The 12845-nt window shown below is 44.2% G+C and overlaps 1 protein-coding gene across 11 annotated transcripts in view; it reads left to right on the forward strand.

Moving 5' to 3' along the window:
• Positions 1-731: 731 nt before the first annotated feature.
• SUN1 (Sad1 and UNC84 domain containing 1) overlaps positions 732-12845 on the forward strand; it is a 33018-nt gene continuing 20904 nt past the window's right edge. Inside the window, exons 1-3 of one of the 11 annotated variants that reach the window (XM_064673089.1) lie at positions 732-812; positions 4016-4266; positions 11289-11385. In XM_064673089.1, the coding sequence (XP_064529159.1) occupies positions 11309-11385 (77 nt within the window). In that variant the 5' untranslated portion in view covers positions 732-812; positions 4016-4266; positions 11289-11308. Of the gene's footprint in view, positions 813-4015; positions 4267-4510; positions 4621-4948; positions 5142-6351; positions 6617-11288; positions 11386-12845 lie in introns of those variants that run through there. The other 10 variants (XM_064673088.1, XM_064673090.1, XM_064673087.1 and 7 more) reach the window with 10 other exon arrangements.

Consider the following 12845-nt stretch of genomic DNA (forward strand, 5'->3'; position numbering starts at 1 on the left):
AAGATGTTCTAAAGCTGGTACACAAATAGTAAGAGCTGAAGTATTCATCAAGCTTGATGTCTTCAGCAGACTGGGAAATTTTTTGTCTCCATATGTTGAACATTTTGTTATCTTTCAGAGCAGTCCATCGTGGGATGCCTCCCAAAGAAAAATCACTGCATCATCCAACAAGCCAGCTTTTTCTTCAGAGCCAGAAGAGCTTGTTGAATTGAGTACCCTAATAATCCTTCGAGAGATGTTAAACACCAGCCTGATCTTGTTTGTGTGCGTGAGACAAACTAGATATCTGCCACTGCATCCTTTTATTAAAGTCTTCTGGACGTAACACTCGACAATATGGTGACCCTGCTTATAGCTTACCACACTTCCATTTATATCCCAAATTTCTCAAATCCCTTTACAAAAATGTACTACTATTGAGTCTCCTGTGGATGGCGGATTTTAAAGTTATTTTCTTTGAGATTCAACTTTGTCAGCTTCAGTCTTTTACTGCATCAGTAGGAACTCAATTGAAATATACAATTTTTTTTCCTATTTTGCCAGATCAGCTGTTATATGTACTAGATTTAATTTGTGCTCATTACAGGATGTCACTAGGACCATATGCATTACGTAACTCTTAAGCAGGGACAATTTTTTAGGGCAGAACAGTTATCTCGAACTTTCAGACTTTCAGGCACTTCAGATAAGCAGGCTTTAGCCCTGCCCTTCCTGTGACGAACAGACGTGCCTCTCTCTTCGTCCTTGTAAGCCAGAAGACCTGTTGTGGAGGATCCTGGGACTTGGATTCTCAGCAAAACAAAGGTGTTTTGGTAAGTGCATGCATTTGTCTAACTGAATATAGAATCTTCCCAATATCTGTTAACTACTTTAAATAGATTAAATTAATTAGACATTGGCAGGGCACTGACAAACGAGGCACCTAGACTTTGTGAGAAGGTCTGCATCAGAAAGCATTTCTAGGAGAGGCTGGGGGTTAAGCATGTTCCAGATCCACCCACTTCTCATCCATGTGGGTCCTTATAGGCAATCTGCAGTTTTCCTCGGAAATGCTTTTGGTAGATTGCAGACACTGTGTCTGCAGGTGCACTGAGTCATGTGAGCCCACGGAGAAGGTGCACTAAGGCACATCTCTGCATGTGTCAGCAGTCTGCTCCCAGAGACTCACCTCCAGTTATGGCTGGAGAGTTATTATGGAGCTCTAATCTAATTTCTACATATAAAATTTTAGCTGTTATAGTATAACAACTTCCCAGTTAAAACTGGGAGTTACCAGAAAGAACTAGTGTAATATATAATACAGTTTTACAACATACTGTTGTAGTAAAACGATCCTGTTATAGCCCAGCATAACCCTAATAGCTATTTCTGTCATTAGAGTAGAAGTTTATTTATTTATTTACTATTTATAAGTTGTATAATAGCTCTAGTTCTATACAGAGAGGTTAGAGTTCTGATGGGTTATTGCACAGGCTTTATCTTGCTTGGGGGAAACCCCTTGTCTGCACAACACAAACACAGGAGAACATTGCCCCAGATATAAAGTAACATCTTGGCTTTGGAAGCCAAATGCTGGTTTGAGAGGAGCCAAGTTTCTGTTTCATTTGCAGAATCTGTGTTAGGATCCCTGCAGGGGAAAGTGAGCAGCTGTTGGCTAAAAGAGTGGATCAGAGCTGGTCCTGGTGGATACACCATGGACTGCTCTGTGTCTCAGCCCTTTATGTGCAGGTCTAACCATGGTTTAAAAAGAGACAAGAAAAATAAACCACAAAAATCTTCATTCTTAGGCAGCTGAAGGATCAACAAAAATTACAGTTAACAAGCTTGTGTCCATTTACTGGGATCAATCCCCCAGAGAAGCAGTAACTGAGCTGAAGCAGCAGATGAGAGCTGTGAGGAGAACGGCTGCTCTGCCGGCCTGCCTTGAGTGTAATCGGCTTTTCTTGTTAATGTCTGAAATCCCCTGTAAGTCAGGACGATGGAGATCTAGTGGCAAAACTGACTTGAAGTGCTTTGCAGCCCCTTTTACCTGGTAACCTAATTCCCCTCTACAGAGCACTCGTTGCCTTTGGCTGACAGCAGTGATGGTGTAGGGAGAGGGCCCTGTTGAGCTTAACCATAAAAGGATGCAGATGAAGAGAAACTTTATTGAGCAAGAAATCATATTTCCAGATATTTTAGGAAATTTTCATACTAAGACACATATATGATCATCTCCCCAGTGACATAAAAGTCACCACTCTTCCAGCCTGTACAGCAGCATGCCATGCCCAGCACCCAGTACTACCAGTCAGAAACACCTCCCTGCACTGGTTTCTGTCACAGTCAGTCCACACCTTCAGTAGCTGTGGGGACTTCCCCCTTTTGATAGCAAGGACCAGAATGTGGAGCAGAACAGGTTTGCTAGGTGTGACTGCAGGAGTGCACTGGGAATGGAAGTCACGGTGGGAAGGAAGAGAGCAATAATATGGGAATTGCGATGGGAAGGGAAGAAGAGGTAGAACTAGATAAATGTGCACCTTGGATTGGTTTGCCCTGTACTGCAGTTTTCCTGTACCTGGTGTCAGTTAAGAAAGCTTTTTTCCCCCCCTACATTTTTAGCTGCCCTCTACAGTGTTAAAACTGAAGCATTTTTAACATGATCAGTTTTTATTCTTATTGATCTTTTTTCTACACACTTCAGCTTAGACAATAAAATAAGTGAGCCCACTTTATATTCAGAGCTCGTTGTTAGATGCTGAGAAATTTTGAAAGAATTTTTGTTTGCCTCAGAGCAGTTTCTTCTGAAACGTGGAAAAATTAACTCCCTGTATGTACCAGCTTCCTTTAACAAAATCAGGACATCTGACCAAGATTCCCTTAAATCCTTGAGGCTAAAAAAATATTCTATTGCTCTTCATAGCTGAGGAGTGGAGGGAAAGCTGAGCTTAAGTCGCCATCCTCCATCCAGCCTTTTGGCCTGGTCATGATGGAAAAACAACTGCCTGGGACAAGTCAGAGCAGCCCAGGGAGCTGGAGCAGTGCCCGGGGAGAGGGACATGCCTTGTCCTGCCAGAGCTGAGCACTGCCTGCCCTGCCTGGGCTCCCGGGGAACAAGGAGGAAAACATCCCTGAGAAAGCCTGGCCTCACACCACCAAGGAATTTCAGGGAGATTTAAACTAAGAGGTGATTTTGCCCTGAGTATCTTAAGCCTTTAAACATTATCTACTCTAAGGACAGGAAAACAGGTGTGGAATAAGTACAGAAGGAGAAGGAGCAGTCAGAAAACTGATTCTGCAAAATCCTCAGCCATATGCAGGGAGGAGGCGACTGGTGAGGAGCTGCACATCTGATCAAACCATGCGCTGGCTTCCAAGTGTTGCTGGGGCCAGCTCAACTTTGGCTGCAGTGTCTTAAAACTGTCACATAGCTGGGGCAAAGCTCTTTTAAAAGAAACAGTAATTGCCCCAAATCAGTGCTGCATCGACATCAGCCAACACCTTAAGCGAATTTCTTTATCTTGCATCTCTGTTTCTAAAGGACTAGCTTTCACCCATTTTGTATCCAAACACTTGGATTATTTGATAATTACATATTTATTAACCAGTCTTTCCCAGTAAGCTGAGTCATTTCTCTCTCACACACAAGCAAATAACAATTTATGGCCCGATTACCCTTTCCCAAGTGACACATTCCTGTTCCCTGCCATTGTACTGCCCCTGCCCACAGCGCTCAGCATTGCCAGGCCTGCAAGGCAACTGCGGGCTCGGGGAGACTGAAGGCTTAAAAAAACGTGACTCGGGCACAGGCTTCAAATTCAATGTATTTGCATACTTTCCCCAAATACTTGAACAATGGGGTTTGTTTCTTCCCTGCCAAGAGCCAGCTCCATTCCTGGAAGCGTTCAAGGCCAGGCTGGATGGGGCTTGGAGCAACCTTGAGCAGGGAGGGATGTCCCTGCTCATTGCAGGGGGGTGGAACTGCATAGACTTTAAGGTCCCTTCCAACCCAAACCATTCTATGATTTCTGTGCAGCTGGTGCAGACATTTCTGCAACCCAGTGTTGGCATCACTGAGACTCGCTTGGGCACCGCACAGGAGCCGAAGCGCTTCAGTCCCACCAAGCGGCCGGGTGTGCTGGGCTAGGGCCGAAGCCTTAGCGGAAAACAGCATATAAAAAGGAAAGAAAACCTCGAAAAGGCAGCGTGGGAAGGAAACAGCGAGGGGAAAACACCGGGAGGAAAAGTCAGTGAGTCAAGCAACAGAGGCCGGAGTGAAAATCCGAGGTAACTCTCCTCGTCTGTTCACTGCTCGCTCCGGAGGCTCCCAGGGCTCCATTTTGCGGAGGGGGAAGGCGAGGCAGGCGGAGGCCTGGCTGTGGCCGCTGCCGGGGGTAAAAAGGCCGAGGGAAGACCCCGAGGGGAGCTTGAGGAGCAGGAGAAATAAGAGAAGGAGGAGGAGCGAAGCCCCGGCCGGGCGTGTGAGGGGCCGCGCGGGGCGGGCGCTGAGGGGGCGCTGGCGGCACGCGCCGCGCGGGCGGGGCGGGGGCTCCCGGCGGCCTCGGCAAAGCGGGCGGGGCCCGCACAATCTCAGCCGCCGCCGCCGCCGGCTGTCCCTTTCTCTCGCTGCACCGGCACCAGGTAAACCCCCGCTCCCGGGTCTCCCCGTCGCTCGGGGCTCGGGCCGCGCTCTCCCGCCCGTCCCCGGAGCGCGGGGCTGGAAGGCGGCGGGGCTCAGCCCGCCCCGGCCGTTGCCAACCGCCCCCCGCCCGCGGTCACCCGTCCGCCGCCCGCCCCCGCCCCGGCCCGCCCGCCGCCGCTTCCCGCCGGGCCGGGGCCGCGTGGGAGCCCTTCGGGGCGCGGTGTCCCGGTGTGCGGCCTCCCCCGGGCGGGGGATCGCCGTCCTGGGCAGGGGAGGCAGCGGGGCGTGAGGCGCTGGGGGCGTGGGGTGAGCGCTGGCCCCTCGTTAGCCCGGGGTTCTGCGGGTCGGCGCTGGGAGGAGAGGGAAACCTCCCCCGCTGGGGTGCCCCTGGGCCTGGCACCTGGAGGATTTCCTTGTCAGAAGAAACTATGACCTGCAGCTTTCCGCGCTGATTGAGAGAGAGCTGATAAGCGCGCGGGGGTGCCGGCGCTCGCTGCGGCTGCAGAGCCCTGGTGCAAAGGTACCGAGCTGTGATGGGTGTTGTGCTCCGGGATGGGGAGCACAGGGAGACAAACCTGTTTTCATCGTCCCCCCCGGCTGCCACCTCGGGGCAGCTGGTGTCAGCGAGCTGCTTCTCCGGGGAAAGTGTTGTTAAACAGGCGGGTTTACTGTAAAACAGTTTGGCGTCGCTCGGCAAGGGAGTGACTGCTCGCGTTTTTACAGCAGAATGTGCTGTTTCGGTGTGGTGCTCGTTTGGAGGTTGTAGGGCTGTGTCCCTCGTGTGGTGCTCACGTTTGTCTGCTCTTCAGTGACCGGAGGGGTAGGAGCGTCTGAAACGCGGAACTGTTCGGAGACAGCACCTGTTTTCTGATAGTCTCCAGAAGTTTTATGTCTGCTGGGAAGAAAAAGTATTTGGTTTGCCTTATTCTACACTTCTTTATTTTAAAATGTATTGTTGATAAGATGTTATAGGGAAGGAAAGCCTTAGCTAGCAAATTCCGTGTTTCTGCAGCACTTGCAGTGCCCCCATCCCACCGTCTGGTTTTTCAGTTTAACATTACGCAAAAAGGAAGTGAAATCTTTGCTCATTTTCTTAAAAATTTTTCTGTTTCAGTGCTTTGCAACTGACTATTCCAGGCTTATGCTTCTGTTGAATTTTCAAGTTAATCTTAATGTCCAATTCCCGCTTTTACATACGGGGGTGAATTACTATTTGCTGGTTTTCATGGCAGTGTTGTGGAAGTGAGTTGCAGGGTTTTTTTTTGTTGTGAGTGATCTGGACAAGAGGGTTTTATTAACAAGCTTGGTAGGCTGTTTACGTTGATGTGTTAGTAGATGTGGTTTGTGTGTAAATATATCTATATTTATATACATATGTATCTTTCAGTATGCAGTGATTGGCTGACTTGGGACTTGGTGTTGATAAGTTGTGGAGGTTTTAGGCATTCAGGTATAGGTGTTGGTTATAAGGAGTAAGACGATGGGTTGCAATTTGATAGTTAACACTGGTGGTGTTTTATTGGGCAGGTTCTAGGAGCGTGGTAAAACACGCCTTTTGTTGTGTGCCGGGAGCCGCAGGGGTTAAGGCGGTGGGTTGGCAGCGCCGCCGCCTCCAGTGAATTCAAACTCCCCGAGTGACGGGGAGCGTGGGGGCCGGGCCGGATCCCTGGATCCTGCGGGCTTTGTTGGGGCCGGAAGCCATTTTGGGATCCATGGAACAGCATGTCCCGCCCGCCGGGGAGCGCGCCCTGAGCCCCGGCCCGGCCCGAGCCCGGCCCGGCTGCGGGGGCGGCCCGAGCCCCCCCGCCCATGGGGGAGCCCCGGAGCGCAGCCCCTGAGCGCGGAGCTGCCAGGGCCGAGCGGCCTGGGCTGCGAAATGGTGTGTTGGCAGCGGGGCCCGGCGTGTAAACAATGAACGGGCGCGCTGATTGTTTCACCGCGGCTGAATGTGCGGCTGGTTTCCACCGGCCTCCCTTTTAAAAAGCGTTTCCAGAGGTACATAATGTGAATACGCGGATGTCGCTGCTTTGTGATGGACCTGGGGGTTGTTGGTAGCGCTACGGTTTGACACCTGTGTTTGGGGAACTGTGCCATGATGCTCAATTTACATTTAACATTTACTTTAAAATATCAGTCTTATTACTTGGGATTTTTTTTTGTTTGTTGTTTCTGTGTTGCTCTTTTAAAGGAATAATAATGTTTTATGAATGTGTGTTTTAATAAAATGTTGATTTAGCTTGGAGCTCTTTCCTCTTCAGCCTGTTTAAACTAATACTGAATTTGGTATGTGGAAACATCATTTGTGGAGTTTATGTAGGTATTTTATTTGTTATTCTGAATAATAGAAGAAAATAAAAATCAAAATTACAAGTGAAAAAATGGTTTGCTCTCAGGAATTCATGGAGTTGCATACTCCAGTTTCATTGTTATTAATAATTTGCCCAAAAGTCTGCTTAGCATTGGTGGCATTACTGTGTTAAATCATAGTGACTTAAACTAGGTGGCTTTCCTAGGTATAGAGTAGCATGGGTTCTAGGTGAAGTAATACCACCAACATCTCTCTAAGGCTTCAATTAAAAATTTTTTTGCCCCTTGTGATGTTAAAAGTAAGACATGTTGTCTTGCAGATTTTCTTGTTTTCTGATGAACTTTGGTGAGTATTTCTGCTGTGCCAGGGTCCTGTTTGTGAAATGCCAATTAACCACTTCCTTTGTCACAAAGGGTGTTCGTGAGGAACCGCCTGGACACTGTGTTTGTGAAAGTCTGTTCATGGACCCCAAAAGCCATAAGTGAGGGTTTGTCTCAGTCCTTGGGAAGTGTTTGTAGTGCATGTTCAGTGTTTGGTGCTGCTCCCTCGCCTTGTGATGCTTATTTGCAAAAAGGCCACTGGTGGAGCATCTCATCACCCTCCCTGGAAGCCAGGATGGTACAGGAAGCTGTGGTACTAGGGGTTTTGTTGAGGCTGCCTGGTTTTGAAAGGGACTGTCAGATAAACAAGCTTTTGAGGTGGTGGGGCAGCCTCATGTCTCATCTCTTACTCAGATGCCTCAGAGTCCTTTAGAGACATCCAAGGGGCCTTGTGTGAAGGTAAATTCTGCTGCACTGATTACAGGAGTCCCTGTACTTCCTTGCGTTCTGACCAAGTTAGAATCTGTCTTCTCCTGCCCTTCTAATGTGCTGATTTTTTGTCACACTGATCCAGTTGAATCGTAAGGGAGAAATGATACTTTAGGTGATTGTTGCTGTCTGCTTTCCAAAAAAAAGATGGATTATTTGCAGCAAAGAAGCAAATAATCCATCTGTCTCCTCTGCAGGAACATAGGAATTGTCTTGTAAGCTGAGGCCCATCTGAGTACCCCCTTGCATTCTAGCAGAAGTTTGTGCTTCTCTTTAATTTCAAGAGAATAAATTCTCTTCAGTTTGGGTTGTCTTATAAAGGTATTCTGTTTACTTAGGGATTTTATATAACTCCATGCTTACTTCTTGCACTGTACATCCCTTAGTACTTAGATGTTTATAGGCTTCTGAAGAAGAAAAAAAGGCTACTTAAAGTTTGGGCCTAGTAATGCTTGCAACACGGCTGATGCTAAAAGGTCTCTGGATCTGAGTCCAGACAGATCTGTGGTACCTAAATCAGAAACATGCTGCACACCTAGAAGTGTTCAAACTGGAACTAATTGCTGTGCCCACCTCCCAGGTTCTCTGCCAAGTTTTGTGGGTTTTAAATTTTCAAAATACTTTATTAGCGTGTCTTTCTGTTCCAGTTGTGTATGAAAGTTTCATAAGCAAGAAGAATGATAATACCTGCAAGGTGGAGTGCTGTTAAACATGAGTGAACAAATTAGAGAGAGTTACTGTCCTCTGCCTACCCACCCCTATTCTGTAATAAGCATGTAGAATATTTTTAAATAAATCAGGTTAATCATTTGTTTTGAAGAGATGAATAACTAAAATTAAGCTGCTGAACTAATAGCCAGGTTTTAAAAAAAAACCAGTTGCATAGTAAATTTTAGATGCCCATTTTTGAAAATTATGGTGGTCATCTCTGAAGATGATTTTTCGAGTTCTGTTTAAGTCAGTCCTGTTTTGCTGCTTTGAAAAATTGAGTAAAGGTTTTCCCCCTTGAGTCTGAATTAATTTTAGAGCATCAGACAAACAGTGAATCAAACCAAGCCCTTAAATCTTCTGAGAGTGATTTCTAACCGTGGTGTTTAGATGGCAAACCTGATATCTTTACTGGAGAGCTGGGTGCTATGAAAACGGGCTATTAATAGTCCTACGCATAAATACCTCCGAGGCTTTGCAGTTTGCACTGCCATTGTCAAGTACATGTTTTGTCTGTAATAACTTAATGATACAATTAAAACCTTATCAAGTAAGAAATACTGTTTAAATTCTAGCATTTGATTTCTTCAGAAGCCAAGTAAGTAGAGAACTGGTGGTGAAGGGGAAAAGGACAGGAGAGAAACTGAGCCAATATGTTGTTTTTCAAAGTCGGCCGTTGCCCTGCCCATATGGGCAGCAGAGATGGGGAGGAGCTGGGGAGCTACTCAAAGCTCTCTCCCATAGTGTCAAAAGGATTATATCAGCTACTGAGTTGCCAGTTAAAAAATAGGTTTTGTGATTAAATGATGCGTGCTAAGCACACACATCAGCTCCAGTGGAAATTACCAGAAGGTTTCCATAGCTTACGTGTTAAAAATAAACCAATTCAAACTGATCATCCTCAATCATAGTTTTGAATTTCGGTAGGCATATGTATGAGAAATATGTTTTGCTGTTCTTTAAAACAAGTGTTATCTGATATTATCAACATCCCTCATCTTGAAATTTATAGTATTTCCACTTTTGTTACTGGAGAACCGTTGCTCTCTGGTCCCCATTTCCTATGTGCTAAATCGAGCTCTTATTTGTTGATAAAGTAAGGCAGCAGTTGTTATGTATTGTAGCAGAATTTGCTGCTTATTCTACCAAGAGAATGAGACTGCTTTGCTAATACTTCCGCACTACTGATTTAAGCTTCCTCCAAACAAACAACAAATTTTGTATACAAGTCAGTGAAAGCATTATAGCTCTGGGACAAATGAACTGAGTGTAGAGAAAGATCACTTAATGGAAATGTGTTCTATAATACCGAAAAAAAAAGTAAATAGCAGAAGTGAGACCTTATTTTTCATTAACCCCACAAATGCATGGGAGGTGCTTGCATTCATAAGGCCACAATGTTTAGGCCTGTAAGTTTTTATTTTTGTGAAAACAAGAAGGAAACTGACTTCAGTAGTAATGGAAATATCTTCCTGCCTTACTGACCTAAGGATTTGGAGGCTACAGGTGGAATGACTAAGAGCATTTTGATGTTGCATGTACAGATTTCTTTTTGAGCTGCTTTAATCTGTACCTGTGACATTGCTTTTTGTCCCTCTCTCTTATGTATAGGTAGCTATACAAATAAAAACTCTTATTTCTGTGTAGGAAAGTGCACCTCCAAAATGAGAGACTTGTTTTGATTATAAGAATTAGCGTGTAGCAGGAGATATTTTTACCCTGGTTTAGGTATGTCATCACAGTTGTGTGGAATATCTTTTACTGCTCTTGAAACAGGAGCTGTAGGTAATCTGAAAATAGCCAGGATTCTGCTTTGCTAACCATGCAAATCCAGCATAGCCAAATCCCTATTTGTTAACCACAAATAAGCCATCACCAGAGAATCTTTCTAGAAAAGCAAAACTTTTCTTGTGGCTAATAAAACTGAGAAGGGCTCAAGGATATTGCAGATATTTTAAACTTGAAAGTCAAATTGTTCATAATATAATAAGTAGTCACCCGTGCAGCTCTGCAAGTTTGTTGAAATGATAACATCAGTTTTTATTTTCTTCCTAAAGCTTTCAAAGACCCCATGGAAAGTTTTACAAGTGTTACTTGGGTGGTTTTGGTTTGGTAGTTTTGTTTTTTGGGGTTTTTTTGGAAGTGGATGGCACTCTGGAAAATGTGCCTAATTCTAGTCCTGTGAGTCATTTTGCAGTTGGCTCTTCTGCCAGGGTGTGTAGTCAGTGGCTTTAATGACAGGAATAAATTATCCAATACCATATATTAGAATTTTATGTGAAATGAAGGATACTCCTTTGCAGCTTAGTGGGTGGTGTTCAAAGGTTGTAGAGTGAAATGATTTGACTGTATGTAAAAACTTGTCTCAGGTTTCATCTGCATTATGTTAGTTGGTGCACAGAGCAGCCCGTGCTTTGCCCAGTGGGCTCTCAATGCAAAACTCCTTGTGAAGAGATCTCTGAAACTCGGCTATGTAGCTGTTTAGATTTTTATGCTTAGGTTTTGGGGATGCCGGCCTGACTTGGTTCCTGTGGAAGTGTTGTAGTAGAGCTGTGATAAGAGCTTGGATCCTGTTACAGTAGCGTTCCAGAGAACTCGGAAATAGCTGGAAGCAGAGTATCATAAAGAAAGTCTCAGTCAGAAATACCCCGAGCTTCCTGCAGTAATGATAAGGGATATCTGGCACTAGCAGCAATGCTGCTCTAATACTGAGAGCTCCATGTTTCTGGTAACAGCTTTTTTACTTCAGTACTTAATAACACAGGCTGAACAGTGCAAGGGCTCTTACATTGACTTGGCATAATTTTAAGTCATTGCATTACTTTATTTTCACCTTTTACAGTATGATTTGAAACAGTCAACATGGACTTTTCACGTCTACATACGTACACTCCTCCCCAATGTCTGCCAGAGAACACTGGCTATACATATGCACTCAGGTGAGAACTCTTTTTCTTCTTGTAGAGAAACTGTATGTTCTCTGAACGTTGCTAACTCTGGAGAGTTTAGCTTTCGTGGTAAGTAGCTGACTTGTTTGAAGACACGTGCTTTATCTAGTGTGGTTTGAAAACAACTCTCTCCTAAGTGGAGGAAAAAAAAGGCATGTTGAACTAAGAGGACAATGACTAAGAAAATGAGTCAGTGTTTATTAGTTGCTATGAATAACTTGTGCCCGCCTAGTTACAACTGCTGTTTGATTTCTATAAATATGTCATCAAAATTCTTAGACGTTTTGTGTCTTGTAACTTTTGAGTGTGCTTTCTTTTGTGACTTGGGACTGTTTTCACTTTAAAACACTGATTGATGTGCACTCATTGCTGCTAATGTGGAATGTGGCTGGGAGTAACATATTGATTATTTTTTTTTGGCAAAACTGGTTGTTGTGTGAATGTAAAATCTGTGTTCTAATGAACTTGTTTTATCTTGTGTCTTTTTATTAAACTGACTATTATTAGATTGTTTTTCTTAAATCGCTTCAGTTTTCTAAAAAGTAACACTGTTTGCTAGTTTTTGTATTATGTATTCAGAATAAATGTTGTGATGCCCATTTGAGATTTTTAGTATTAATAGAGCAGATTGGTACTGTTTTGATCTGTGGAGCTTTTCCTGATGTTGAGATAGATATAATTCAAAATAAGTATATGTCAGTGAGCCTGAGTTACTGGTTTAGCTAATTTTAAGTTTAAAAGAAAAAGATTGTTCATTAGGATGCAGGATGAGATTGTCTTCCTGTTCTGTGTCTGTAAGTCATTATTGTCTATTGCATATCAAAATGCAGTATATAGATTGGAGAACACTTGGCTACTTGCCAATAAAACAAAAATTGGAAAAACTGTAGAATTAAGAGATCATTGACTAATACTCTTGCTTTTGTGTGCTCCAAAACTGTAGCATTGTCAGTTTTTGTTGGGGATCATGGCTTTTTTTTTTCCCTTAAATGATAGCCTTATGTCAGTAGTGTTGTAAAAGGTGATGTGTTTTATGTTGCATCAATTGAATTACAATTCTTCATGAATCTTATGAAAATCATTGGTAAAATGTGGTTGAGTACCAGCTTGTTTACTAATTTGAAGAAAAGCATGCTAGGCAAGGAAAGGTGATTTAAGTGCCTTGTTTTACTCCTGTATTACTGAGATGTTTTAGTTACCTCTGTGTTGCAAATGTACCTTAGAGATTGGCTGAAATATTGTAACTCCTGGCAGGTTAATCTTTGCTCCTGTGGTGTTCTTGTCCAAAGCTCATGTCCAACAAAACTGTGCAAGAAGAAAGGAAGATGCAGGATGATAAATCCAATTGGACATCTAGAGGATAGTTCATTACTACTCTGGTGGGATTTGTGTAGAAGACAACTGGAGTGTTTGTCTTCCTGCAGGAATGAAGACTGTTCTTTTGCAAAACA

The sequence above is a fragment of the Pseudopipra pipra genome, chromosome 16 (assembly GCF_036250125.1).
Source record: "Pseudopipra pipra isolate bDixPip1 chromosome 16, bDixPip1.hap1, whole genome shotgun sequence".
NCBI lineage: Eukaryota > Metazoa > Chordata > Aves > Passeriformes > Pipridae > Pseudopipra > Pseudopipra pipra.